The 27,719-nt window shown below is 54.8% G+C and overlaps 1 protein-coding gene and 15 non-coding genes across 16 annotated transcripts; 11 read left to right on the forward strand and 5 right to left on the reverse strand.

The window, feature by feature from the left end:
* Positions 1-729: 729 nt before the first annotated feature.
* On the forward strand, positions 730-801 carry TRNAA-UGC (transfer RNA alanine (anticodon UGC)). Its single transcript has one exon. It is a non-coding gene; the product is annotated as a tRNA-Ala (tRNA).
* A 240-nt stretch (positions 802-1,041) lies between these two features.
* TRNAS-UGA (transfer RNA serine (anticodon UGA)) lies at positions 1,042-1,123 on the forward strand. The gene has a single exon. It is a non-coding gene; the product is annotated as a tRNA-Ser (tRNA).
* A 569-nt stretch (positions 1,124-1,692) lies between these two features.
* On the reverse strand, positions 1,693-1,764 carry TRNAA-CGC (transfer RNA alanine (anticodon CGC)). Its single transcript has one exon. It is a non-coding gene; the product is annotated as a tRNA-Ala (tRNA).
* Positions 1,765-2,889: 1,125 nt separating this feature from the next.
* TRNAP-CGG (transfer RNA proline (anticodon CGG)) lies at positions 2,890-2,961 on the forward strand. The gene has a single exon. It is a non-coding gene; the product is annotated as a tRNA-Pro (tRNA).
* A 609-nt stretch (positions 2,962-3,570) lies between these two features.
* TRNAP-AGG (transfer RNA proline (anticodon AGG)) lies at positions 3,571-3,642 on the reverse strand. The gene has a single exon. It is a non-coding gene; the product is annotated as a tRNA-Pro (tRNA).
* Positions 3,643-5,078: 1,436 nt separating this feature from the next.
* On the reverse strand, positions 5,079-5,160 carry TRNAS-CGA (transfer RNA serine (anticodon CGA)). The gene has a single exon. It is a non-coding gene; the product is annotated as a tRNA-Ser (tRNA).
* A 249-nt stretch (positions 5,161-5,409) lies between these two features.
* Positions 5,410-5,481, forward strand: TRNAP-AGG (transfer RNA proline (anticodon AGG)). The gene has a single exon. It is a non-coding gene; the product is annotated as a tRNA-Pro (tRNA).
* A 351-nt stretch (positions 5,482-5,832) lies between these two features.
* TRNAA-UGC (transfer RNA alanine (anticodon UGC)) lies at positions 5,833-5,904 on the forward strand. Its single transcript has one exon. It is a non-coding gene; the product is annotated as a tRNA-Ala (tRNA).
* A 594-nt stretch (positions 5,905-6,498) lies between these two features.
* On the forward strand, positions 6,499-6,572 carry TRNAT-AGU (transfer RNA threonine (anticodon AGU)). The gene has a single exon. It is a non-coding gene; the product is annotated as a tRNA-Thr (tRNA).
* Positions 6,573-7,176: 604 nt separating this feature from the next.
* Positions 7,177-7,258, forward strand: TRNAS-GCU (transfer RNA serine (anticodon GCU)). Its single transcript has one exon. It is a non-coding gene; the product is annotated as a tRNA-Ser (tRNA).
* Positions 7,259-17,468: 10,210 nt separating this feature from the next.
* On the forward strand, positions 17,469-17,540 carry TRNAA-UGC (transfer RNA alanine (anticodon UGC)). Its single transcript has one exon. It is a non-coding gene; the product is annotated as a tRNA-Ala (tRNA).
* Positions 17,541-18,104: 564 nt separating this feature from the next.
* On the forward strand, positions 18,105-18,176 carry TRNAA-CGC (transfer RNA alanine (anticodon CGC)). Its single transcript has one exon. It is a non-coding gene; the product is annotated as a tRNA-Ala (tRNA).
* A 2,030-nt stretch (positions 18,177-20,206) lies between these two features.
* On the forward strand, positions 20,207-20,278 carry TRNAP-AGG (transfer RNA proline (anticodon AGG)). The gene has a single exon. It is a non-coding gene; the product is annotated as a tRNA-Pro (tRNA).
* A 294-nt stretch (positions 20,279-20,572) lies between these two features.
* On the reverse strand, positions 20,573-20,644 carry TRNAA-UGC (transfer RNA alanine (anticodon UGC)). The gene has a single exon. It is a non-coding gene; the product is annotated as a tRNA-Ala (tRNA).
* A 349-nt stretch (positions 20,645-20,993) lies between these two features.
* On the reverse strand, positions 20,994-21,065 carry TRNAP-AGG (transfer RNA proline (anticodon AGG)). The gene has a single exon. It is a non-coding gene; the product is annotated as a tRNA-Pro (tRNA).
* A 517-nt stretch (positions 21,066-21,582) lies between these two features.
* On the forward strand, positions 21,583-27,496 carry FTCD (formimidoyltransferase cyclodeaminase). Its single transcript, XM_066322318.1, has 14 exons — positions 21,583-21,732; positions 22,470-22,653; positions 23,007-23,135; positions 23,248-23,336; positions 23,554-23,733; positions 23,822-23,959; positions 24,254-24,385; positions 25,023-25,084; positions 25,757-25,886; positions 25,997-26,158; positions 26,540-26,583; positions 26,664-26,802; positions 27,081-27,176; positions 27,349-27,496. Exons 1-14 carry the CDS (start codon positions 21,679-21,681, stop codon positions 27,433-27,435), a joined length of 1,626 nt encoding a protein of 541 aa, XP_066178415.1. The 5' UTR covers positions 21,583-21,678; the 3' UTR covers positions 27,436-27,496.
* Positions 27,497-27,719: the final 223 nt, after the last annotated feature.

Consider the following 27,719-nt stretch of genomic DNA (forward strand, 5'->3'; position numbering starts at 1 on the left):
AGAGCATTCTGGGACTTCCCCTTGTTCTCGTCCAGTCACTGCAGCTTGGGGCTGGGCAGGATGAGTGGGCGGCTGGCTGGGCACCCACTGTGCACCATTGCTGTCCCCTCCACCCCACCCCCGTGGGCTGCCACGCAGGCAGCACCAGCACTTTTTGCAGGGGCCTGTGGGGCTCTGACAGCCCCACAACCAACAGGGAGAGGTCTGGAGAGGCAAAAGAATATGGAGATGGGGATTGATCCCAAGGCCTCTTGCATGCAAAGCAAGTGCTCTCCTACAACCCCCTGTGTAAGGGCAGGGTGGTGCCCAAGCGTCCCCATTGTCTTCGTGGTCCACCTGCCCCTGTGGCTGCTGGATGTAGGGAAGTTATGCACCATGGACACTTCCAAATGCCAGCCTCACCTCCTGGGCACCATAAGATGGGTTTCCTTGCTCCCGGGTGTGCCAAGGGTGAAAAGGCAGCATCAGCCACCCTCCTCAACACCCAGGATTGTGGGGCACAGATCTGGGGCATGAGTCTTACTTAAAGTGTGAAAGGTCCTGGATTCAGCAACTGGATGAGCCCACCTTTTGGGCACTTACCTTCTTTGGCCGACATATAGGACTGTGTGCCCCTTCCAGCCAGGAAGGTGTGCCTCTTCCTGGGTGGGCAGGATGGACCCCCAAAGCTGGCAGTGCATGCCCCAGGGATGAGTGGACTCAGTCAGGACCTCTCCTTGCTTTGCACAAGGGGATGTAGCTCAGCGGGAGAGCGCTTGCTTTGCATGCAAGAGGCCCTGGGATCAACCCCCAGCATCTCCATGTCTTTTTTCACTCCAAGAGCTGCTGTGTCCCTGAGCATCCCTGAAGGATGCGTCCCTGTGCTGCCTATCTCATGGCCAAGGCACCTGAATTTTTTCCAGTAATCAGTAAATATCCCTGCATGTTCTCTTATCCTAACCCTCAAGGTGCGGGTACCAGGCCTGAGCAGATGGGGGATGCACAGCCTGAGGCAAAGTGGGGTGTCCCTGGGTGTCCTCACCTCGGCAATAGCTATCAGTAGCTGTGATGGCCGAGGGGTGAAGGCGTTGGACTTGAAATCCAATAGGGATTCCCTGCGCAGGTTCGAATCCTGCTCACAGCGAAAGGTTTTACCCAAGTCAGCTGACTGAGGTGGAGTGGTAACATAACTTCTTTGCTTGAGGGTTTTGATCCCTGGAGGGCAGTGGGCAGGGAAGGGAAAATGCTCTTGCGTTGGGCACTGGTGGGCTGATGGACTTTACGCTCAACTGCTGGATGACCCCTCTTTTTAGGCACCTGTGGCCAGGCATGACCTGTGTGGTGTCAGGGCAAGGATGCGGAAGCAGTGCTCGGCACAAGAGGGCACAGACAGCCTCCGTAGCTTGGTGGCCCCTGGGCTGGGATAGTGCCATCACTGTCAGCAGCGTGGTGTTGCATAGTGCCCGTGGGCAAAGGCACAGCTCAGTCAAGCCTAGCGCTGGTCCCCTCCTGGATCGGGAAGGAGCTGTCAGGGCAGTGGGGGATGGTTGAGTGGGGGCCATGCTGCCACTGCAGTCTCAGGGGGCAGTTCTGTCATGGTGCATCCCCTACCTTTAGGGAGCCCTTCCAGAGGTAGATGCGAGTTTATCATCACTGGCCCGTGGAGGAGGCGGATTTGAGGAGGGGAAAAAAAAAAAAAAAAAAAAAAAAAGCTGGAGATGCTGGGGTTTGAACCCAGGGCCTCTTACATGCGAAGCAAGCGCTCTCCCACTGAGCTACATCCCCCGCCTTAGCTATGTGCTACTGGGGGTTGTGCCGACCCCATGCTCCTCGTGGCCCCATTTTAAAACTAGGCAGGTGCAGCCACACAGCCATGCTGTGCTGGGCAGAGTGGGAGCTTCAGATGAAGTTCAGAAACTCCCACTGAATCATGAGGTGCAGAAAGGAACCCCTGGCGTTTTAAACTTTTCAGGGAGGAGCCTGGGTGTGGCTGAATCCAACCTTAGCCCCAGACTTCGTTAGTGGTTTATCTCTAAAATACTGTATAGCTGTACGTATATATATAGCTTTATCCTACAGGATCAAAAATAAAGCAGATATACAAATATATATGATTTATTATAATGATTAGACAAAAAATGTTAAACAGAATTATTTACTACACAATATAGGTGCTATAACAACTTTAACAATATAGTGCACTGTGAAGGCATGTTGAAGCAATTATATTAAAGCAAATGTATTAAAGCTACCAAAGCAAATTTTTAAGTAGAGGCTGATGTTTCTCACCCAGACCAATGACTGGGGGCAAATCTCTTTGGCTCAGCCTTAAGGAATGACCTTGAGGACTGTCCCTACTCCAGGGGGAAATCACCACACATACACTTCAAGAAGGGATCTGTTAGAAAACCCTGCCATTCAAATATGGGACTTTTATACTTTTATAGTATGAAAGGATGGACTGTCAACCAGATAAGTCCAGAGCAGCTGTGCCAGCTCAACAGCTTTAGTAAAATTATCACTAATATTACTTATTTGTTTTTTCACCTTGGTATTTTACCAGATTTACTATATCTTCATCTCACTATCAGGATGCTTAAATTTGGGATTGATGAGTCAGGCCGGTTTCAGCTTTATTCAACACCAAAAGCGGTGCAACTCCTTTGTCTTCATTTAACATTGATAGTTTGGGAAATAGAGCTTTTTTGAGTTGTTTCCTCCATTCCAGGCAAAGCGACCTGCTACATATGCCCAGGTGACATCCCCACAGCCAGGGAAGAACAAGGGTGACTTCTCAACGGTGACCCATCCATCAGAGACGAACAGAACCGTCACAAACCAAATCTTGCCCCAGGTACGTCTGTGAGTACTCGAGCTTGAAAAAAACGTTTTCTGCACTTCGTTTCGTGTGGCTCGTTGGTCTAGGGGTATGATTCTCGCTTCGGGTGCGAGAGGTCCCGGGTTCAACTCCCGGACGAGCCCATGTTTTTGGGCACCCACGTGCTTTGGGATGTGGCGGGGCCGGGGCGAGGGTGGAGAGAGGGAAGCAGTGCTTGCGGAGCAGGGACGGGCACAGTGCTTTGGGTGGGAACGTCCGTAAACAAGGAGGGGAGCCTTGGAAGCAGCAGTGCGGAGGGTAGAGTTCAGCATGTGACAGTCGGGTTTAGAACCGTGGCGGAAAAGTGGGGCGAGGGGACTTGGCCAACCAACTTTGTTCTTGCACAGAGGTATATAGCTCAGCGGGAGAGCGCTTGCTTTGCATGCAAGAGGCCCTGGGATCAACTCCCAGCATCTCCATGGCCTTTTGCCTCTCCAGACCCCACCCTGATGCAAACGGGGCCACCAGAGACACTCCCCCAGATCCCCCCTCAAAATATCCCTGGGGCTGCCTCTGGCTACACCTGACCCGGCGTTGCCTCCTGGCGCCCCAAGGCAGGCAGCAAGGAAACGCCCGCGGACATTTCCCTCCCTTACCAGGTGCTGGAGAACGTGGAGGCGCGCACTGCCCCTTCCTCTCGGGACTCACGGTGTCCCTCGGGGAGACCAGCCGAGTGGCAGGGGGGCACCGGGTGCCCAAAAACCAAAAACCAAGGGCTCGTCCGGGAGTTGAACCCGGGACCTCTCGCACCCTAAGCGAGAATCATACCCCTAGACCAACGAGCCGGGGTGCACTCCGTGCCCTGCAGCCCCCCTCTGCCCTGCGACACCCCAGACACTTCCCCACGGCCCGACAAAACGCTGCTCCACACACGCGCTCACACACGACGACACACACCCTGTGCCTGCACAGGGACATCATGCACACACATCTCTACAGCCCCTCACAGCCCGCCCACACCTCACACAACGAAACAACTCACACTTCCAACACTGCTCGCTGCACTCTCCCCTAAACACACCCTCCCCCCTGTCCCGCCACCACACCACCCCAGGCACCCACACCAAAGGCACCCCAGGCACCCACACTGACTGCCATACAGACATGCCCATTTGCTGCCACTCATCACAAACACACCTCGCAGGGGATTGCCTTTGCACCATGCCCCACACCAAAACGGGGCACAAAAAGCACCCGCCATTCCAGCTGCTGCAAATGCCCAGCCACGGGCGTTCCATGGAGGAAACTGAACCTGCGAGTGGGACATGCTGGATCTGACACCTTGTGGCCACAGCAGGAGGCACCTCCCTGCTCCCAGGCTGTGACATGCTGCACAGAGCCCCAGGTGTCCCCAAGCCCCTAAAAGGATCTGCGATGCAGAGTAGGAGGTGAGGGCCACACCCTGGCTTGTTGGTCTATAGGTATGATTCTTGCTTTGGGTGCAGGAGATCCTGGTTTCAACTCCCAGATGAACCCTTATGTTTGGCCACCCACCGTGTCCAGCACTGAGGGTGACCCTTGCTGACTGGGTACATTCCTGTGGGAAAGACGGACTCCAGAGGACAGGCAGCAAGATGCTCCTGGAGAAGAGAGATGTAGCTGAGATCAGCCCTCCACATTCTCATGTCCTTTTGCCTTCTCAACCCCTTCTCTGCTGGTCGTGGGGCTGTCAGAGCTCCCCAGGAAAGGACTGGTGCTGTGTCCTGGCATCCCAAGGCTGTGTAAAAATCTCATGGCTCTTTCCCTACCCTGTCTGGAGGCTGCAGGGCATAGGAGCCCTTTTTAAAACTTTTTTTAAGCTCTCACGGGGCTGAGTATTTCTTGAGGTGAACATAAAGGCTGGGGAGACCAGCTCAGGAGGAGGAGGATAGTGGGTGCCAAATAGGCAGATTCATCCAAGAGTTGAATCCCGGACCACTTGCACTTTAAAATGAGAACTGCACACCCAGACTACTGAGGTGGGGTACACTGCTTCCTCAGGGATGTCGGACAGGGCAATGAGGGGAAATCCACTCAGCTTCCTGGGAACATGTTCCACCGGCGGTCTGCAAAACCTAGAGTATCCGGGGGTTTTCAAAGTCCCTGCCTCGTGCACTAAGGTGCTTCCGAGGGCGAAGAGATACTAGATAAGGCTGGGGGTGCTGTGGCTGTTTATGGTGCTCTCGCAATTAGCCGCTCCCGGGACCCCCAGGGAGGGATCAGAGCGTTCGGTAAAACCCATCGCTGTGAGCAGGATTCGAACCTGCGCAGGGAACCCCTATTGGATTTCGAGTCCAACGCCTTCACCCCTCGGCCATCACAGCCCCGGTGTGGCGGCGGGGCGGGCGGCGGCGGCGCTGTGGCGGGCGGCGGGGCGGGGTGCGGAGGAGTGTCCGGGCGTGTGGTGTCCGGGTGTGGGGATGTCGGGGCCGCCGTGTGAGCGCAGCTGTGATGGCGCAGTGTCGCGGCGGGGCTGCGGGCGCGGGCCGTGGGCAGGGAGCGGCCCGTGTGTGAGGGCCCCGGGCAGCGGCCGGGCCGGGCGAGGGCGGGGCGCGGGGGCGGGTGTGTGTCGCGGCTCGTTGGTCTAGGGGTATGATTCTCGCTTAGGGTGCGAGAGGTCCCGGGTTCAAATCCCGGACGAGCCCTCCTTTTTTCACACCCGCTGCTCCCCACGGACACGCCTCAGCACCCCGCAAACGTGGCCTCGCATTCCCGCTCGCCGCCGCCGCCCCGCCCGGCGCTGCCGCCGGCCGACACACCTCTGGCACACCTACATTCGCCCCTTGACATGGCCTCTCTCTACCTGCAAAATCACCTCCCTGCTCTGCCCCGAAGTTATTGCCCCTGTTCCAACCCCCTCACGAGCCCGGTGACACCTGAGGGACCCCCAGTGCCTGAAGCCCCTTTTCCCAGCTTGGGCGGCAGGGGAACGCAGCAAGGAAGACACAGGCATTTTCCCAGAGGCAGGAGAACGCCAGGGCAGAGCCTGCGGCGGGGGGGATGTAGCTCAGCGGGAGAGCGCTTGCTTTGCATGCAAGAGGCCCTGGGATCAACTCCCAGCATCTCCATGGCCTTTTGCCTCTCCAGACCCCACCCTGATGCAAACGGAGCCACCAGAGACACTCCCCCAGATCCCCCCCCTCAAAATATCCCTGGGGCTGCCTCTGGCTACACCTGACCTGGCGTTGCCTCCCGGCGCCCCAAGGCAGGCAGCAAGGAAACGCCCGCGGACATTTCCCTCCCTTACCAGGTGCGGCAGGGTGTGCAGGCACACATATTCCCTTCCCCTCAGGGCTCACGGTGTCTCTGGGGGTGACCATTGTTTTTGGGTGACTATTGGTGCTGGGAGGGAGCAGTCGGAGAGGGAGATGAGGCTGAGGCTGTCGTCTCAGGGCAGTGTAGGGTGGCAGGTGGCACAGCTCTGCCAGGGCAGTGGGAAGGGTCAGTATGTCCTTATAGGGCCTGGGGACCCCCAGTAGTGCTTACAGGATGTGTTGGGCTCCTGTGCCAAGGCCTTGGGTGAGCACCAGGAGTGTTCCCAGCAGCAAAAAGAGATGGGCTACCCCGAACCTGGGGCAACAGTGTGTGACATGTAAGCAGAGATGAGCAGAGAATCAGGTGTTTTAAGGAGCACCGAGAGTTAAAAACAAAAAAGGTCCGTAGGCGCCATGGCTCAGCTGGTCAAAGCGCCTGTCTAGTAAACAGGAGATCCTGGGTTCGACTCCCAGTGGTGCCTCAGCTGTTGGAGGTTTTTTTTTCCTTGTTGTTCTAAACTAGGGGTACTGCTGGGGGTCTTTTGTTCTGCTCTGAGCACCGTCAGTCTCCCCAGTGCTCTGTCTCACCTGACTCTACTCTGGGGGTTAAATGTTGCTTCTTCTCCCTTCCCTCCTCACATTTAGGCGATGGCCTAAACTGTTTTCAGAAACCAGGGAAATTTGGGAAATAAGAGATGGATTAGATACTGTCTGAACCCCCACGATCTTCCTGATCACTTTGCACAACAGGTGCCGAATCATGTAGCAAAAGCCTCTGGACACAGGTTGGGTGTGGCTGAGTAATGGAGATGCCTGGTGCATGCATTTTTACGGCAACAGTAAATGCCACGTTACCCTTTACCACCCCATGAACACAGAAAGGAACAGAGAGAGGGGCAAATTAATCACAGACTTTTGTTTGTCTCCCTGCCCCGCTGTGACAGGGGCTGCCAGGGTTCTGCCTGCCCTGCCTTGCTCACCAAAGGACCCCCCGAAGAACCAGCTCCAGTATTGCTGCCTGTGGGCAAAACAGTCAAAAGCGAAATCTGCTAAAACATTCTATTAATCACAGCCGGTAGGACAGGGGACGAGGTGGCCGAGTGGTTAAGGCGATGGACTGCTAATCCATTGTGCTCTGCACGCGTGGGTTCGAATCCCACCCTCGTCGGGTCCTTCAGGGTCTCCTTCCCGAGTGAAGTGTTTTGGTGCAGCCCACACAGTAACCTCCTGCTCTCCCTGTTTTGCTCTGCTGTATCAAACACACATCTCATCTGCCTCTGGACTGCTCCCACCGGCTGAACCTGCTCCTGGTGGGCTCAGAGAGTGGCGTGGCTCTTCTATGCGATACCTCATGGGGGCAAGGTTTCCCAGACCACGTACCAGGCTCTCTACTGCCATCCCATCACCTTTTCTCCAGGAGCATGAAATGTGGGCAGGGAAGGTGGGGACTGGGCATGCCGCTGAGAGCCAACACGTGGCCTGGACGTCTCTGGCATGTACCAGAGGTCCTTGTTTTGGGGATGGCAGAGCTGCTGTGCACTGGCACCTCCTTCCTGTGCCTGCAGCAGTGCTCACAGTGGAGATTCCTGTAGATAGGAGAGCATGACCTATGGCAAGAGAAAGAGGTAAAACTGCCTCTGGAATCTAAGTGGTCTTGCAGAGAGGAAAGCCTTGCATTTGGCAGTATCTGTGCTTTGAGGCACCTGGCAAAAGGCATCACGCTAGTCTTGCCAGTGCTTTCCCTAATCCCTTCTATTCCTTTCCACTGATGAGAATGTGGCCAAGCAATGCCATGGCTTCAAGGCAAGGTGAGGGGATGCTCTGGCTTAGCTGCCCACACCTTTTTGACCTCCCCTGTGGCTACATTTCCTTCTCATGCCTTGGGGAAATGTTCCAGGGGACCAGTGAGGAGCTGCTTCTCTCCATCAGCATCTCCTGTGCCAGAAACCATGTGGAAACACTGAGCCCATCCCATTCCACTCCCAAGAGATGCTGTGCTGCTTGTCCAGCTCAGCCACCCCAGGAAAAGGTGGTGTCCCTGCCTGGACAGCCAGGTGCCTTCCAAGGGATCTCTGTGAGATTTCTTGGGAAAAAAATACATGGGTTCGGGTCCAGCCCTTGGAGAGAGACCAAGCTACAACTGGAGATGGCGAAATGGTCCAGGGTGGTGGGTGCTGGGCTATGGTAGTGCGTGGCAGGGAAATTGCTCTCACAAGTTGGGACCCGAGATTTGCAGGGCACAGGCAGCCAGGAGAGGATCCCCACTGATTCCCTTGGGATAGATACCCTTCAACCTTGCCCTGGCACACGTGTCCCTGTCGTTGTGAGCAGTGACAAATCTTCCTGAAAGGAATGTGCCACTGTTGGTGGTGCTGTGGGGCATCAGCCCACCTAGGGACCTGGCAATTACAGGGATCCTGTGGCAGTGTGGAATTAGATCATCTGCAGCCCCGGGACAGCGCCTGACAACTGGAGCCTGGCTCTCCCCAGTGCCACTGGCTGGGCTCCACTGCCTGGGCTGCACACAGTGGCCCTGGAGCACCCCAAAACTGCTCTGACAAGGACACAGGCAGCCAGAATGCTCTGTGCTTGGATCCGGTTGCATCAAGATTCTGCCTCCTGGGCATTGGGATGTCCCACTCATCCATCAGCCGTCTGGGAATGGTCCCTGACTGTTCTGCTGCTGGGAGACAAGCCCTGGATGAGCGCCCTACATGCAGACATTCCTTGGAGATAGGATGCTGTAGGTATGTTGCTGTTCCATGATGTGTCCTTGCCTTTGGCTTTCAGGAGAAATTTTAGGACACGGGCAAGCTTTCACCCTCCAGCCAGCGTTGGACACATCCAGCCCTTGGGTTGTTTGAAATCAAAATGCAAATTGGGGAAATCAGAGTTGCAAAGTGCTGCTGGGGCTGATGATAGGAAGGGAAACACATGAATAATTGATCCTGGGCCATGTTTTTCTTGTCCTTACCTGCAGGAAGAGGTGGCCACGCATCCTGGATCCATGCAGCAGTGAAGAAAATGGATCCGACATGTTTGGTTTGGTGAAATTTTCTCAGGTTTCAGGTTTCTCCAGAGAAAGTCACATCTGAAGCAGAAAGTGCTCATTCTCTGAAATGAATACGGATTGGAAAATTCAGTCTTTGTTTATCTTCCAAATATCTTTCCCCCTATTGTTTTCCTTTTTAAAAATTCAATAATTACACAGATCTAAATATTTTAACTTCCTAACATGTGCCTTTTGTTTTCCTTGCTATCTTTTCTATGAAAGGGACTTGTTTCAGTCCACAGATCTGCTCACATTCAACAACATTCCCACTCTGAGTTCCCCACTGCATTTATCCCAAGCATCACTGCAGCCATTGATATTATTCTGGGATGTGACTGTCCAGTGTGAGCAGAACCTCAAGTGCTTAAAGTGCTGGGTTTCAAAACTGAAACACACAGTGAGGCTGCAGTTCAGAATATCCCACCCTGTGTCTGGGAGGGAGTCACCTAGGAAGGGCTGTTTTCCTGAGATCATGGGACTGAACAGAAAAAAAAAAAAAAAAAAAAAAGGAAAATCAGACTGGTGAAAGAAGGGTTTGGGTCTCAGGCTGTGGGTCCAAGGTGCACTTGTGACATCAAGTTATTATTCAAGAGTGGTGCAAAACACAACACAGTAAAGCTTAAACTAAAATCTCATCTTTTCATGCTTGCCAAGTCACCATTTAGGAGATTATGAATGATGAACCCACAGCATCATGCCTCACTGATAGGAGCTGCTAGGTTGCTTCTCTGTGAAGCCCATGTCCTCTGCCGAACCTCAGAAAACCTGATTTCCTTTTTCCCCTTCCAGAATGATGTTAAGAAATAGCTGAGTTAGGCCTCATAACCTTGGAAAAGCTTTGCTGCCCTGACAGGCTGGGCAAAGAGGAGTCACTAGGGACCATTCAGTGTGATCCATCGTGGCCAAGTCATGTCAAGAACTCAAATGACCCCCCAAACCCCACAAGGCACATCTTTAACAGGATGCTGACAGCCCCATACACGCATAGTACATGTGTCCCAGTACTGTCAGGGTTTATTCCAGGGCAGGAGATGTTTGTGCTGTTAACTGGGCTCTGCTGGTGTGAAATGAAAAGCCTTTTTCAAATTTTCCTTGCCCCTAGAGCTCATCATGGTTCCACTTGGGACCACATCAGCAACTCCCCCTCCCCACTGTGTGGGTGATTCATGTTTAAGTGCAGGTTGGGATGTTTGGTATATTTAGTAGCTAACAGGCTTCCAGCAGAGTGATCAGGTGTCACACCAAAGCCTGCAATTACTGTAATTAATCCTGTCTTGATGATGTCACTCCATCATGGAGGAAGGACACCTATGACCTTCTGGCTCACTGCTACTACCCTATCCACAGAGCAGGATGGAAGGGCTCTTGGAAGTCAGCTCCCTGCACAAAATCAGCTGGTTTAGGCGTGTGTCACCTGTTGGTGTGGACTTCAGAGCCCGTGATGACTTTGCTTTTAAAATCTGATATGCCTTCCAAGCAGGACTCATATCCCAGGTGTGAGTAGTAATAATAATAGTAATAATGATAATAATAATGATATTAAGAATAAGAATAGTAAAAGGAAAATCTTCTAAGTGCATTCTAAACCTGTAACAAATTGCTCATGCTGTGCTAGGTCAGGTCCCTGTGTCCACATAGCTCATGTCCTCACTCCTGCAGCCCCTCAGCTTTCCTGCCATCCATGAGAATCCTGGCACAGAATTTCACTCCAAAGGGATGTTCCTTACACTCAGCTTACATCCCTGGTCTCACCTCAGGTGCACCAGGGAACTGAATTGGTTCCCTGAGTGCTGAGAGGAAGGTGGGGATACGTCTGCCCTAAATTCTGCTGAAACACTCTCCTCCCTGGTGGCATAAAGACCTAAAATGTCCCTTGGCCTTAGGAAGGAAGGTAATTATTGCCTGTAGCCCAAATCATTTCAATCTTACTCAGTATTACATGGAAGCAAAACATAAGAGATGAAAGAGAGAACTGTTTAATCAGTCAGGGGAGCTTTCATGGAGAAAACTGCTGGTTGTTGGGGAGTTTCAGGTGGATGGCACACACCCACTCCCCTGGAGGGCTGGGCCACCCTATAAAACTGCAGGGACAGTGCTTGGCCCCACCACCTGCTCCAGCTGCTGCCACTGCCACCTCCATCTGGGTAAGTCGAGACGGGCTTCATCCCCTTCCCCACTCCTCCCTCCTCTCTTCCAGCTGCACAGGACATCTGGGAAAGGTGTGTTTCTGCCCTAAAATGAAGAGTGCAAGTGGTTGCAGGATGCAGGGCTTACAGCATCTGCAACCACATAATCAGTTGCATCCTGCATGATTTTCTTTGCTGAAAGAGCAAAACAGATTAGAATAGGACATGCCCGGGTTGTAGGGATCAGTGTGTCCCTGTTCATGGACGGGCATCAAAGGTCCCTTGTATTTTGGGATGGGATGGCTCAGCTCATGTTTTGTTGATTTAAGTGGGTTTAGCTTTAACCACATGCATCTTGTGAGCACTTTGCTTGCCAAAGGCTCCTTGTCAGCTCAGAGCAGGAGTGGTTCTGCTCTCTGGTCCCAGGGCCTGGTGCCTTCAACTTTCCCAGACAAATCTGCAGCTCAAACCAAGCTCCCCTCATTCTCCCGAGCAGTTTATGGGGTGAGGCAGGGGGAAGCCTTCCTTTGGTGTTTCCAAACCATCCAAACTCACCCTCTAGCTCACTCACCCATGCTTCTTATTATGGGAGGTATTGCATGAGAGCTCAGCGGGGACAGACTAGCCTCTGCCTTACTTTACACCCTGGCTCTGGCTTTCAGGTGCACATCCTTGCCAAGCCATGTCCTGCTACGATCTGTGCCTGCCTTCCTCCTGTGGTCCCCGGCCCCTGGCCACCAGCTGCAACCAGCCCTGCTTCCGCCGCTGTGGGGACTCCACTGCCTTCATCCAGCCACCCACAGTCGTGGTCACACTGCCTGGGCCCATCCTCAGCTCCTTCCCGCAGAACACCACGGTGGGCTCCACGGCGTCGGCAGCGGTCGGGAGCTACCTGCGCTGCTGCGGCATCCCCGTGGGCTCCCGGGGACTGGGCAAGGCGGGACTGCTGTGCCTGGGCACTGGGCTGTAGAGTGTCCCTGGCGGGCTCCTCCTCCTGCCCGTGCCAGTGGCATGGTCAGGAAGGGCAAGCAAAGAACATGGCCAAGACTAGGGAAGAGGATTAAGGAGATGCCCCAGGGTTTCCCATCAGTTGCCTCAGGAGGACAGGAGCTGTGTGAGCTCGTCACTCTAGACCATGCCTCTGTACGCTCATTTATCTCACTAAGTCTTTATATTTCCATGTTCTACTCAACATTTGCAGCTGACTGGGAAATAAATGCTTCTAGATGACAGTTGATAGTCATGGGGTGGGGGGTGAGGGGACACCTTGTAGGGATCAGCCTGTCCCAAAGTGGGGTTTATCCATTTCTTTATTGAGCGCTGGAAACGCACTTGTACTCTGAACTGGTTCACTCTCCTTGTCATTAAAGACTTGCTACATCATAGCCTGAGTCTTCTGTTGTTCCTTGTTCAGGAGTCTGGAGGGGTGACCTCCTCTGGAGGCAGCTTGTCGCAGCTGGGGAGGTCCGGTTTTTACATGAAATAGGGGTTTCTGCTGCCCAGCTCTTCCTTGTGCTGACAGAAGTGTGTGGTTTGCTGGCACCAGTCCCAAGGCAACTTTCTCATCCTGGAAATCTCTCCTCCTGCCTCACGGCAAGCACCTGCTCAGGGAGGAATTCCCTCAGGAGCCGACTTTATTGCCTGGTCCCTTAAGGAGCTGGGAATGTGAAAATTTGACATTTCAAAATGGCATTTACCCTGCATTTTGCGGTGATTTTTGGGGGGGCTGAGCTAAGGAGGGTGAATGTGGAGTCATGAAAAAAAGGTAGAAGTGGGATTTTTGGGAGATGGGGTTCTTTGGATGGACATCCTATGCCAAGCTCACCCAGTGTTTAATAGGTGACAGTGAAGAGTGAAAAAGATGAGACAATAATTGCTTTATGGATAGGAGACACTGGAGTCTCTGGAAGATGTCATGAATTGAGTAAAGCCTCTCAATAGCCTCTTTTTAAGATGCCATGGATCATCCGGCAGAACTTTTTCAGCTGATGGAAGGAAGGAGTATTTGCATAAAGCTTGGAGTGTTCATAATGAGGGATTATGCTGAGCTTGAAAGCCTCTTGGTCATCAAAAGCCTTTGATCAAGCTGAACTGGTTTTATTGCTCAGGAGATCTTTGCAGAGGTGCTCCTAATTTGGAGAAAATTTACATGGCAATTGCTCAGCAGCCAGTGCACCAGGCAAAGGGAGGTGTCCTTCCAATGACTGTTCAGATATTTTTATCCCAGCTTTGGAAACTCTCTGGAGAGATAGGATGCAAAATTTTGAATAAAAAATTACAAAAATCCCTGGAATTCCAGCAGAAGTTTGGTTGGGAAGCTGTAGGTCTCTGGGCCTTGTGCAGCTGCCTTCCCCAAGCCTGAAGCACCAAAGAGTCCAGGAAGGAGCAGGTGGTCAGAATAATGACATTTTTATGTAGCTTTGCACTGAATGACTCCACTGGTGAGGTTATACAGATTTTAATTTTTGTGTGTGTGTGTGTGTTTTGTTCTGTTTTGTTTTGTTTGTTTTGTTTTGGTTTTTTTTGTTTTTGTTTTTGTTTTTTCTGAAAATACAACGTCTCCAAAAATCTACACAGCTCCTTGATTTAACTTGAAAATTGTTATGCGTTAGTGCAGACTGTCGGGGGAATGAGGACCTTGGTGCCCTTCAGGGCTCCCTATCCTGAGGGTCTGTGGACTCTGTCTCCCATGGGAGCCTGGACTCCAGCGTGTCTCCTTGGGTCCCAGGTCATGAACAGTCTTGAATCCACCACATTTTCCCCCCAAGCAAGCCCTTGCCCCAGGCAGGACCCCCCAGACCTGCTGATCAGGCCCTAAATACAGGTTTCTGTAGAGCAGTGCAACCAAAGGCTCCAGTGAGAAACACAGAGCTACATAACAAGACAGGGGTGAAAAATAATGCTCAGCAGGTGGAAGCACATGGAGGGAAATAGCCAGATTCTGGGATTTGGTCCCAGCATTGCCTACCTATAGCATTCAAAAGCAGCAGAAGCATTTTTGAAAAGAGCCTGCAGTATAGCCCAGGTGCCACCCTCTGGCCGTGCCTGTTGAGGTTCATATCTCCTGCCCATTTCTCATTTTCCTTCAGCTGCTTCATGATCTTGGAGGAAACCTTCTCCTGTGGTCACCAAGTATCCTCAGGCTCCTTCCCACCCTGGGGGTGGATGAGGTGGGAAGGAGAAGGGAAGTCGTGGTTTGTGGAGGAACATGCACAGAGAGCTGTGGTGGAAAAGGAGAGATTGCTGTGAACAGCAAGGGAGCGGGACCATTTGTAATGGAGACTTTGCCTGGGGAGGGTTAGGCTGGATCAGGAAAAAGTTCTTCCCCCAGAGGGTGGTGGGGCTCTGACCAGGCTCCCCAGGGAATGGGCACAGCCCCAAGGCTGCCAAAGTTCCAAGAGAGTTTGGACAATGATCTCAGGCACAGGATGGGATTGCTGGGGTGTCTTGTGCAGAGCCAAGAGTTGGACTTTGATGATCCTTATGGGTCCCTTCCAGTTCAGGATATTCTATGATACTATGGAAGCCCCAAGCAGCATGGTGCTGGTGATAGGGCTGGAAAGATTGGTGGTGGCTGGATCATTGGTGGGTCAACACAGCACATCAATCTGCAGCTTCTCTGCACGTGCAGATGAGGAGACAAAAATTGTGGTGTGTTTCAGGAGTGGGAGAGGATGAAGAGACAGATCTACCACCTGTGCCTTTAATGGGTTGCAAAAGGTGTATCTCAGACTGGCACTGGGGCACTAGGCTGAGGGCAACGCTGCGAGAGTGAGCTGCACCAACAGGTAGCATCCCTTATCCCCCTCACTGGGGCAAGGACTGTTGGCCAGAGAACTTCGGGACACACCTGGAGCTAGCCCAGTGAGAGACAGAGTCCCTGGAGATGGAAGCCTGTAGGCATGGCAGACAGAAAGATGGGTCTTGTGTGGCCAGTCCCTGGATATGTCCAAGGCCATGCTGGATGGAGCTTGGAGGAATCTTCCAGATTGAGGAAGGGGAGAGAAAGTGTCTGCATGGCCAGGATAAGAGGGAGGAGAGGCTGTGGGAACTGACAGTGGTCAAAGAGGAATTTCTAGGCTTCAGGCAGCAACAGCAGAGTCCGAGTCTGTGTGAAATCAAGTCACATAACTTTCTCACACTGGCCTGAGAAATTGTAAGGAGGAATCAAAAACAACCCTTGGAAGGTGGAAGACTGTTAGCAGGTGGTGTTTTTGCCTGGTTGTTGTTTACCTGTAAGAAAGGTAAAGAAAGGTCGAGAGATGTTGTTCCAAATTACCAATAATATTCATTGTACTGAAACACTGTCTAAAAGGATGTGCCTCTCAATAAACTTTTGCTTTTAAGCCCTCCAAGATGATTTGGATTATATCATTATTAAAGCCCTCCCGAAAAATAATAATGATAGAGGCCACCACTGAGGATATCCCACCCCATACATCCATGGATCAAGCACAGGGCAGGGGCTAAGGGTGCCCTCCCTGCCACACCTGTGGAGCCAGACAGGCAGTGGCTCTGCCAAGGGCTCTGGCTCTTCCCCAAGGCTGGAGATCCCATGAAACAGGAAAATAACAGGCTTCCCACATGTCTGAGTCACGGGGGAAGAAGCAGGCAAATTAAAAGGCACAGGCATCCTGGTCTGGCCCTCCTGGTGCTCCCTGTGGAAATGGGGCTCACAAGACTTGCATCCTGCAGCCCTATTGGGTCCACCAGTAGTGTGTCACCCAGTACCCACAGCACCAGCAGACATTGCTTCTGGCTGTCCTACACTCTCCTCTGCTCTGAGCTTTTGCTGTGGAGGGCAGCTCTCAGCAAGAGACTGGGATGAGTGCAATGAAAGCGGAGCCCAGATCCCAACGGTTTGCATGGTCCTGGGAGGAAATCTAAGTTTTAAAGTCAAGAATTGTTTGATTAAACATTTCAGGACTGCTAATTCTCGTTTTCTGAAAGGTGTCTGCATACCTCCCAAAGAGAAGAAGGGTGATTAGTTATTGTTGTGTGGAGTAGCTCCTGTCAGCCCTGGTTATGTGGTTGAAGGAGCTGGATATCTCGGGGGAGGGGCAGGGCGGGTTATGAGACCTGGAAATCGTGGGGGGTGCAGTGTTTCCCTTGCCTGCTCCCCTCCACCCTCTGTGATATGAAAGGCTGTGGCTGAACCATCCTCCCAGTTCCCCTCGGTCAGCTCAGGGAGTTTGGATGGGGGGAATCTGCTTTGGCACAGCCATGTCTTACAGTCAGCACTGGAGGCTCGCAGCTGTCTGCAAATCATTTCTTTGCACTGTTCTCTGTGTGTGAAGGGGAGTCCCCAGCAGGAGGCTCCTGCAGCATATTTCCCACCCCAGTACAGCTACATGCCCAGCTACAGCCCAAGCCTCAGGAACTGTGTCTTGAAAAATCCCTCATGTCCTGCCCTAGAGCTGTGACCCCGTGGCACCCATAGGAGCATCCGCATCCTGCAGACCCCCACAGGAGCTGGGAAACAATAGCAGATTGAGATATTTGCTGGTTACCCAGCATTCACAGCTCCTGTCCTTTGTCCCAAAGCCACACCGGGATCTGTGGGGCTGTGACATGTATTGGAACAGGCCTAGTCCCTCATCCTAGCTTGGCAAATTCCTGCAGGCAGTACAGAGCACGAGGTGTGGAGAGAGATGAGCCTGCCAAGCCTCTGCTCTGGAGGGATATCCCTTGAATGGAATGAGGTAAGCTCATCTCAACTGTCCCCAATCGAGATACCCCTTAGATGAGGCTGCTCTCCTGGTCATGGCGAGTAACCATAATGCTCTGATATACCCATGTAGATTCTTTCCAACCCATCGGTTTTTCCCCTTTGGTACCGCCTCCATAAATACCCCAGCTTCTGCCCAGTTCAGGAGGGAGCTGTCATCCCTGGCCCCCTTCACAGGGTGTTGGACTAATAAAGGCTACCCTGTGGAATTGCCACACGACTCCCCTGTCTCTCTGTGTCAGCCTGGGATCACCTCGCAAGGCAAAGCTGAAATCACTGCTAAGAGCTGATCACTTGCAGCCACAGGCTGTGCCTTGCTGAGGCTGCCGGGTGGCCAGTGGACTGCCCGAGGCCCCTAGAAGGTATTTCTTGTGAGACTTCTCTTTCTGGGAAGATTGTGGAATTCTGGGTCAGAACACAGACCTCCTGGGCTGTTCTCATCGAGGGTCGGCAGCAAAGTGCTGCTGGAGCAGGGGATGTAGCTCAGCAGAAGAGCGCTTGCTTTGCATGCAAGAGGCCCTGGGATCAACCCCCAGCATCTTCACGGTTTTTTGCCTCCCCAGACTCCTCCCTGCTGGATGCAGGGTTCCCAGAGTCACCTCAAAAGACCCTGGGGTTGCCTCCTGGCATGGCTGGCCTGGAAATTCCTCCTCAAGGCTGTGGGTGTGCTGGGGAAAAGCACAGCCTCAGCTGTACCCCAAAATCCAAACTGTAAGGCTGGGGAGGCAAAAGGGGTGCAGCACTTCAGATTGTTGGTGTAGGGATAGGTGTCTTGCACTTTTGGGTGCAAGAGATGCTGAGTTCAACTCCTGGATAAATCCTCCTTTGGATATAACCTCTCTTTTTTGGGGGACAAACCTTCCTTTGGGTAGAGCTCCGGCATTGGAGACAACTCTTTGTTAGGACAGCTCCTCCTTTGGGGACTGCACCCTTGCTGCTCTCTTCTTACCAGGTGCGATATGATCAGCCCTTGCATGCCCCAGGTCCCTGTGAACAGCATCCCATGGGGTTGCTGTAATGCCTCTCAGTCAGCTAACATCATTTTTACTACATAAACACAAACCCTGCAGTACTAGGAGGATGTGCCCTCCCACCATCAGCCACGGCAGGGGATGTAGCTCAGTGGGAGAGCGCTTGCTTCGCATGTAAGAGGCCCTGGGTTCAATCCCCAGCATCTCCAGTTGAGCGGTAATTTTCTTTTCCCACTTCCTCCACGAGGCGGCGATGATAAACTCCTTTTACATCAGGCTTTTCCAAATGAGATTCCCTGCACCACGGCTGTGCCTCCCACCCGCGGCCCAAATGGCAGCACCGATCCCACGCTCTGCCGTCCCCACTACCCTGGCAGCGCCTTCTCCGCTCCCGAGGGGTCCGATCCCGACCACGGCTGGGCCGTATGGGGCAAGGCAGCGACGCCCCACGCGTGCCCAGAATCCGGCCTGCCCAAAAAGAGGAACTCATCCGGGAATTGAACGCGGGCCATCTCGCACCCTCAGCGAGGAATCATACCCCTGCACCAACAAGCCGGGCTGCCAGACTCGCCCTGCAGCCCCTCTCTGTGGCAGGACACCCCAGACACTTCCCCCCCCCCACCCCAGAAAAATGTGGCACAGTTCAGCCCGGCGCAAGGGTGTCCTCCCCGCCATGGGCCCCGGGTCTGCGGTGGCCGGCGGGTGATAGGCCTTGGACTCGGCATCCAGTAGGAATTCCGTGTGCGGGTTCGAATTCTGCTCACAGCTATGGTTTTACCCCGACGCCCAGATACCCAAGCTGGGGCTCCCGGGAGAAGCTGATATGGCAAGATCATTGGCAGCCAGAGGAGCCCCGCTTCTCCTTCGGGAGCAGCTCAATGGCCTAGTCACGGACTATAATGTCCCCAGGGCAGGGGCACACCCGGGATTTTTAGGTTTTGCAGACCCGGGAGAGGTGAGGAAAAAGATACTGAGGGAAGTGGCATGAGGAGGTGGAACAGTGTCCCGTCTTGCGGAGTGGATGCCCTCTCATCGCCCTGTCCCACATCCCTGGGAGAGCAGTGCACGCACCAGCTTCATTGGTCCAGCTCGCAGAAGAGGTTTTGGGCACAACCAGCTCACCTTCCCAGATGCTTCTCCCAGTACCGATGTTCACCCCTAGAGGCACCCTGAGACTCGCGGGGGGAAGGAAAACAAAGTGCCCCAGTGCCCTGTAGCCTCCGGGAAGGGAGAGAAAGAGCCTGGGGCATTTCTACACAGGTTTGAGGTGCCAGAACACAGCACAAGGCCTTTCCTAAGGAGCTCTGACAGCCCTGCATCCAGCAGGGAGGAGTCTGGGGAGGCAGAAAACCATGGAGATGCTGGGGGTTGATCCCAGGGCCTCTTGCATGCAAAGCGAGCACACTTCTGCTGAGCTATCTTCCTGTGCAAGGGCACAGAGGGGACCCTGGGATACTGGAGTGGGGATACCTTGATTTGGTCCCTTCCCAGACTCACCATCTTGAGGTGTTGCTGTGTTCCTGTGCCGGGATTAAATTGTTTTAAGGATCCAAATGCCAGAGACTTCGCCAGAGGAAATCTGTGGTTGTGCCAGTGAGGAAACTATATGGTGACTGAATGGGAGTGGAGTGTACAAGGAGCCATGTGGGGGGCTCGTTGGATCACCTGGAGCTGCCCACTGAGGCAGCTGGGGCTCTGTGCAGCATGTCACAGCCTGGGAGCAGGGAGGTGCCTCCTGCTGTGGCCACAAGGTGTCAGATCCAGCATGTCCCACTCGCAGGTTCAGTTTCCTCCATGGAACGCCCGTGGCTGGGCATTTGCAGCAGCTGGAATGGCGGGTGCTTTTTGTGCCCCGTTTTGGTGTGGGGCATGGTGCAAAGGCAATCCCCTGCGAGGTGTGTTTGTGATGAGTGGCAGCAAATGGGCGTGTCTGTATGGCAGTCGGTGTGGGTGCCTGGGGTGCCTTTGGTGTGGGTGCCTGGGGTGGTGTGGTGGCGGGACAGGGGGGGAGGGTGTGTTTAGGGGAGAGTGCAGCGAGCAGTGTTGGAAGTGTGAGTTGTTTCGTTGTGTGAGGTGTGGGCGGGCTGTGAGGGGCTGTAGAGATGTGTGTGCATGATGTCCCTGTGCAGGCAGGGCGTCGTGTGTGAGCGCGCGTGTGGAGCAGCGTTTTGTCGGGCCGTGGGGAAGTGTCTGGGGTGTCGCAGGGCAGAGGGGGGCTGCAGGGCACCTAGTGCATCCCGGCTCGTTGGTCTAGGGGTATGATTCTCGCTTAGGGTGCGAGAGGTCCCGGGTTCAACTCCCGGACGAGCCCTTGGTTTTTGGTTTTTGGGCACCCGGCGCCCCCCTGCCACTCGGCTGGTCTCCCCGAGGGACACCGTGAGTCCCGAGAGGAAGGGGCAGTGCGCGCCTCCACGTTCTCCAGCACCTGGTAAGGGAGGGAAATGTCCGCGGGCGTTTCCTTGCTGCCTGCCTTGGGGCGCCAGGAGGCAACGCCGGGTCAGGTGTAGCCAGAGGCAGCCCCAGGGATATTTTGAGGGGGGATCTGGGGGAGTGTCTCTGGTGGCCCCGTTTGCATCAGGGTGGGGTCTGGAGAGGCAAAAGGCCATGGAGATGCTGGGAGTTGATCCCAGGGCCTCTTGCATGCAAAGCAAGCGCTCTCCCGCTGAGCTACATCCCCCCCGCCGCAGGCTCTGCCCTGGCGTTCTCCTGCCTCTGGGAAAATGCCTGTGTCTTCCTTGCTGCGTTCCCCTGCCGCCCAAGCTGGGAAAAGGGGCTTCAGGCACTGGGGGTCCCTCAGGTGTCACCGGGCTCGTGAGGGGGTTGGAGCAGGGGCAATAACTTCGGGGCAGAGCAGGGAGGTGATTTTGCAGGTAGAGAGGCCATGTCAAGGGGCGAATGTAGGTGTGCCAGAGGTGTGTCGGCCGGCGGCAGCGCCGGGCGGGGCGGCGGCGGCGAGCGGGAATGCGAGGCCACGTTTGCGGGGTGCTGAGGCGTGCCCGTGGGGAGCAGCGGGTGTGAAAAAAGGAGGGCTCGTCCGGGATTTGAACCCGGGACCTCTCGCACCCTAAGCGAGAATCATACCCCTAGACCAACGAGCCAGGGTGCACAATGCGTCCCGCAGCCCCCCTTTGGCCTGGGACATCCCGGACAATTCCTCCCCCCACCCTCCCAAAGGAAAACGTGGGGCGATCCAGGCCGGCGCAAGGGTGTCCCCCACGCTGTGCGGCTCAGGACTGTGATGGCCGAGGGGTGAAGGCTTTAGAATCGAGATTCAATAGGGATTCCTTGCGCAGGTTCGAATTCTGCTCGCAGGATGGGTGTAACCCGGTATCCATGGTGAAAGTCCTGCAAGGAACTGTCCCCACCACTAGGAGTGGTGGTAATGTTGCAGTGACTTGGCTGTCCCGTATGGCAATCACAGCATCTTGCTGATTGCAGCAGATTTTTTTTCCTTCATCCATTAACTGGTGCTGGTGAGTGCTGCCAGCTGTTCCAAGCACAGCAGGGCTATTACCATGGTGTTTATCCAAGCCCCTTTCTGTCCCCTGGCCACAGATCGATTCAGTTAATGAGAAACTCCTGCTTGGGAAAGAGGCCACGGGTCAGCTGCTGAAAAGCTTTTGCTCTGCAGTGGGACGGGAAAGGGCAGGAAACCCCCAGGGTGTGAAGAGCTGAGCTGGGGGCTGAGGGGTGCAAGCAGACCCTGGGACCATGGCCAAGCTGGTGGAATGCGTCCCCAACTTCTCAGAAGGGAATAATAAAGAGGTGAGGGAGTACATGGAAGGGCTGAGGGGTGGGTGGCACTGGGGTGCTGACAGACAGGTTTCCCCCTGAGGGACAGTACTCAGTGCTAGACTCTGCCATGCTTCCTTTGCAAGTGCCATGCACCTTTCACTACCTGGCTAGTACCAAAATACCAGCTCCCTTATGGCACCTTGGTGAGAAGCTGTGGCTCAGACCTCGTCCACAACTACCTGTGGGTTGCTGTAGCACCAGGTCTCGGGTTGGTCTGGGATACCCCTGCGTGGAAATATTGCTTGAAGTTGTTGTGCCAAAAGGCGCTGTCCAGGTTAATGGAGTCCATCATTGGCATCAGCCTGCAGCTGAGCTTTGGCTCTGCTGTGGCAGGAGAGTTTAGCAAACCCAGCATGGCTGTAAAAACACAGCCTCCTCCAGCAAAGAGGCTTTCCACAGCCAAATGTGTTGGGAAGCTGGCAGGTGTATGTATCCTCAGGATCAGCAATTTGTGCTCTGTGACATGCAGCAGCAGCCAGGTGTCTCTCCCCCTCCATGGCAGGTTTGGGGACCTAGGGGTGCCCCAAACCCCCTGGGTGGGAGTGGCATGCTTGAGGAGGGCTGCATCCCCACTGATCATGGGGTCATCCTCAACCCCCCCACCAGTGGGAAGGGGGAGAGCTGAGATGTCCCCTCTCTAGAAAAGCCATGGCTGTTGTGCAATCGCAGCCATATCAGCTGCCTTGCTCCCACCCACTCTTGGGCAGGTGATCGATGCAGTGGCACAGGCCATCTCCCGGACACCAGGATGTGTGCTGCTGGACGTGGATGCCGGCTCCTCCACCAACCGCACTGTCTACACCTTTGTGGGGTCCCCTGAGGCCGTGGTGGAAGGGGCACTGAGCGCGGCCCGGGTGGCTGAGCAGCTCATTGACATGAGACAACACTCGGGTGAGCTTGGGGCAGGCCCAGGGACTGTGCTGGCACAGAGAGGGCTGCCATGATGCTGGGACCAAGCATGGCACTGGAACAGAGACTGTGGAAATAGTCCCAGGCCTGACAGAGTTTAAGAAGTGTTTGCAATGCTCGCTGGTACATGGTGGGATTGTTGGTGCTGCCTTGTGCAGGGCCAGGGGTTGGACTCAGTGATCATGGTGGGTCCCTTTCAAAATGGCTTATTCTGTGATTCTATGATTTTCTCACAGCAATGGTGTCCAGTCTGTAAGAATGTGGGAAAGAGTTGTTCTCCCTCCTTATCTGCTTGTTCTTCAGACCTCCCACTCCTATATCTGCCCCACCACCAGGTGAGCACCCTCGGATGGGAGCCTTGGATGTCTGCCCCTTTGTGCCAGTGAGGAATGTCAGCATGGAGGAGTGTGTCACCTGCGCCCACATCTTCGGGCAGCGCTTGGCAGCAGAGCTGAGTGTGCCTGGTGAGTGGGGTCAGGAACTTCTCCACAATCCATCCCACCCTGCATGATTCCAACTGTTGGAAGAAGTCCCAGTCCGTGTCTGGCGGTGCTCACCCCTGGCTGTGTCTTGCAGTTTACCTGTATGGAGCGGCAGCACGGGACGAGAGCAGGAAAGCTTTGCCCTCCATCCGTGCTGGGGAGTATGAGGCGCTCCCTGAGAAGGTGAGCCTGGTGGTGGCACAGGCTGGGCAGACCTGACCTGTGCTTCCCTGGCTTCAGGGAGCATGCTGGGGGCTGGTATAGTCTCTTTGCACCAGGAGGAGCTGGTGACACGGGTGGTCATGGCAAATTCCAGCTGGGGAGGGAGATGCCCTCCTTAGGAGAGTGGCATGTGCTCCTGGGTGGTGCCAGCTCACAAGCTCTCCTGCCTCCTCCCCAGCTTGCAAAACCAGAGTGGTCTCCTGATTTTGGGCCCCCAACTTTTGTCCCCCGGTGGGGGGCCACTGTGACGGGTGCCCGGACCTTCCTTATCGCGTACAATGTCAATCTGCTGTGCACCAAGGAGCTGGCTCACCGCATCGCCCTCAACATCCGTGAACAGGGCCGCGGCCCCAACCAGGTACCCCAGGAGCACAGGCATGACAGGAGCATGCCTGCCTGTCCCCACACCTCCTGGGCTGTACCCTGAATGTGGCAGTTGTTGGCAGCCTGGGCGCTTGAAGAAGGTGCAGGGCATTGGCTGGTATTTGGAGGAGGAGAACATGGCCCAGGTTTCAACAAACCTGCTGGACTTTGAGGCCACGCCGCTCCATGCCATCTACGAGGAGATCTGCCGAGATGCACAGGTGGGTGGCCTGGGGTGCTTGTTCCCAAGAGGGCTTCCCAGAGGATGTCTCCCACCACGTTTTCTTCCCCACCCTCAGGTCAGGTTCTGGTTTCTCTCATGCTTAGCTCAGCCAATAGCTGCTGAATAGCACAAAACCCCCAGAAACTCAGCAACTTGCTGGAAGCCCCCAGCTCCTCTGTTGAAATCTTTTCTGTGAGCTTCCCATGGCTTGGGAGGGGGTGAAGACCACCAGGCTGGGGTAGTAATGGCAGCAGAGCTCTGGGGGAAATCACATTTCTGATGTCCTTTGCAGGAACTGAATATCCCTGTGGTGGGATCTCAGCTGGTGGGGCTCATTCCCAAAAAGGCCATGCTGGATGCAGCCGAGTTTTACATCAAGAAGGAAAAACTCTTCATCCTGGAGGAGGAACAGAAGATCAGGCTGGTAATGTGGCTTCTCCTGCTATCAGCACAAGGGTAGCATCATGAGAGAGACACATCCCACCCCCCACCAGCCTCCCAAAGTGGTACTGAGCAGAGATTTGGGACTGCTCAGGCCCCAGGCATGACATTTGTCTCCAGGGTGGATTTTGCGGGGAGACAAGTGGGACAAGTTGCTTTATTTCGCTTGGGATGCTGAGATGCACAGGGAGCAGGAACCACAACCTAGGAGGACTGAGTGTGGGTAGCAGCTACTTGTCTTGCCTGCATGGAGGCCAGGAGAGCCCCCATGTCCCCAGAGCTCAAGGACAGCATTATGGGAGGCTGTCCAAGGACAGAGAGTAAGCTGGAAAGGAGGATACAGGCTCTGTTGTTCCACTGCAGGAGGGAGGGACTTTTCCAGCCTGTGGGCAACATGCTAGATAAGAGCAAGCTAATGATTTATCCATACAGTTCCCAGTCATTTGGAGGTGACTGCACACCGCCCCTGAGTCTGGGATGGGCTGGTGGTGCCAGCTGTCCTCTCCCTGGGTGGTGGCCCAGACCCAGTGCTGACTCACCTATGGTTAATTAGCAGTGGGGAATGAGGATACAGCAGGACTTACGTGACAGGGCTGACGCAGTGGTGCTGCTCCTTGCAGGTGGTCAGTCGGCTGGGTCTGGACTCCCTGTCTCCATTTCATCCCCGGGAGCGCATCATCGAGTAGGGACCTACATCCTACTTCTTGGCATGGTGCCTGGATGGGGAGGATCCTGCTGCCTGCATCCTGCACTCAGCTTGTTTTGGAAGTGGTGGCTCCCAGCTGCTCTTCACAGCCTGGGGACACCTCTGCTGGGTGTTGTGCAGGAACAGGGTGGTCTCTGCTCCCAAATGTTAATGGACATGAACGTGGAGTGGGGAAACTCCAGGTTGTTTCAGTAGGCAGCGGGAGCAGGTTTCATGGCCAGATTTGAATGTTAAAATTCCTTACCCTATCCTCATGCAAAATTTCACTGTCTCTGATTCACATGGTGCAGCAGCCAGTGTGCAATATGAGTCTGTACAAGGGGAAAGGAAGGGAAATCCACCCACAAGGTGAAGCCCTTGTCACCCTTCCCAGGCCATGGCTGCAGGGGTGTTTCTGTCCCACTAAATGCTGTTTGCATCAGCCCAACCTGCCTAATGCAGAGCAACCCCCATAACCACCTGTGTTTCCCAGCTGTCCCCATGGGGTTCCCAGTCCTTACACTGACCCTCAGGTTGGGTTTTTTTTTTGATTAGTCCCCTACTCATTCACGGGGTCGATGCTGAAGAGGGCAGTGTTGGGTGAGAAGGGTCTGGGTGGTGGTGGTGGTGTCCCTGCACATGGAGGCCTCTAAATAACCTGTGCTGCAGGTACTTGGTGGAGGCAGGAGAGGTGGATAGGGGGCTGGTGGCCAGGCCACTGGGTGCCTTTGTGCGAGCAGTTGGAGCGAGGTCAGCAGCGCCTGGAGGAGGCTCTGTGTCTGCAGCTGCAGGAGCCCTGGTAAGTGCCCCACACTGAGACAGAGGCCTGGGGGTCCTGGGTGTGCCAGGTGGAGCTGGCATGGTGGTTGCAGTGGGCACTTTGTCCTACTGGAGGATTTACCCTGGCAGGGAGCAGCGCTGGGCAGCATGGTGGGGCTGATGAGCTACGGGAAGCGACAGTTTGAGGACCTGGACCCCATCATGAGGAAGCTGATCCCCCCTTTCCACCAGGCCATGGAGGAGCTGGTGGCAATGGTGGATGCTGACTCCCGTGCCTTCAGCAGCTACATGGTGAGGTCCCACCAGAGGCATCCTGCCAGGGAAACGGGGGCTTTCCAGCTGAGAGGAGGGCTGGGATTGCTGCGCTCTGGATTCCTCAGGAGCAGGGCTCTGATCTTAGAATCATAGTGTCATTAAGGTTGGAAAAGACCTCCAAGATTATCAAGTCCAACCTTCTACTGAGTACACCCACGCCCACTAAACCATATGGCAACGTGCCACGTCTGCTTGCTTTTTGAACACTTCCAGGGATGCTAAAGCCAGGGCCAGGAGAAGGGACATTGTCACGTAAGGGAGGTTTGCAAGAGCGCAGGAGCTACGGGATGTGCCCCTACCCCCCATGCGAGGCGTGGTCTGGGTGACAGCAGTAAACTTGCTTTTCTTTGCCTGCAGGAAGCCATGAAGATGCCCAAGAACACCCCTGAGGAGCAGGAGAGGTGAACTGGGCTGGTAGGGACTGGGTCACTGGGGGGCACAGCCACCCAGCACTCACCCCAGTGCTTTTCCACCCTCCCAGGCGCACGGCTGCCATGCAGCAGGGGCTGAAGACGGCTGTGGAGGTGCCCTATAGCCTGGCAGAGAAGGTGAGCGGGCTCTGGCCTGCTCTGAAGGAGCTGGCACGACACTGTAACGTGGCCTGCAAATCCGACCTCCAGGTATGGCCCCAGCTCATACGCTTGCCCTGCAAGGTGTTCCCTCGTGTTCTGACCTCCAGGATGTGTCTCTCCAACTGTGCTTTTAAAACTGGCCAGTAGTTTCCACTCAGTAATTCTTTGTCACCCATTTCCTGAGAATACCAATAGATTGGAAAGCTCTGCACGCTGGTGGCCGGTGCAGAGTGGGAGTTCCGCAGTGTAAGGCTCTGACCTGCTTAACTGCTGTACGGTGGGGCTGGTTCACCAGGAGAGCTTCTCTCGAGTCCCACTTTTCTCAGGTGGGAGCCAAAATGCTGGAAGCGGCGGTGTTCGGGGCTTACTTCAACGTCATGATCAACCTCAAGGACATCACGGACGAGAAGTTCCAGCGTGCGGTGAGCGGGGCCGCGCGGGCGCCCCCTGGCGGGCTGGCGGAGCGGGCGGAGATGGCGGCGGCGCCTCAGGATCCCCTCACGGCCCTCGGCCGCCGGCGGGACGCGTGGCGGGCTCGGCGGGTGGCTCTTCTGGCCCGTCGAGTGGCAAACGACGCATCTTGTCCCCGCACAGATGTCACAGAAGGTCTCCGGGCTGCTGGAAGAGGCGAAGCAAGGCTCGGCGGTCGTGCTGGCGCTGCTGGACAAGCGGGTGGCCTGAGAAGGGCTCGGGAATGCTCTGGGGGTTCTGCAGTGGCAAATACAGCTGGGAAGTACTCTTGTCCCCGCCTAGGCTCTGTTCGTATCCGCCACTGGAGAGCTGCTCTGCTCAGGCACATCTAGCATCACATCCCCAGGCTTTTCCCTGGACAAGGGGGATTTTTACTGTCTGGGGCTTGGACCCCAGGCTCCATGCTCCCATCCCTGGGGCAGACTGGGTTGGCAGTTCCTGGGACCACAATGATCCCAACAGAAGGGATGGCAGGATCCCTGTGGCACTGCCTG

This window comes from Sylvia atricapilla, chromosome 7, assembly GCF_009819655.1.
Source record: "Sylvia atricapilla isolate bSylAtr1 chromosome 7, bSylAtr1.pri, whole genome shotgun sequence".
Taxonomy (NCBI): domain Eukaryota; kingdom Metazoa; phylum Chordata; class Aves; order Passeriformes; family Sylviidae; genus Sylvia; species Sylvia atricapilla.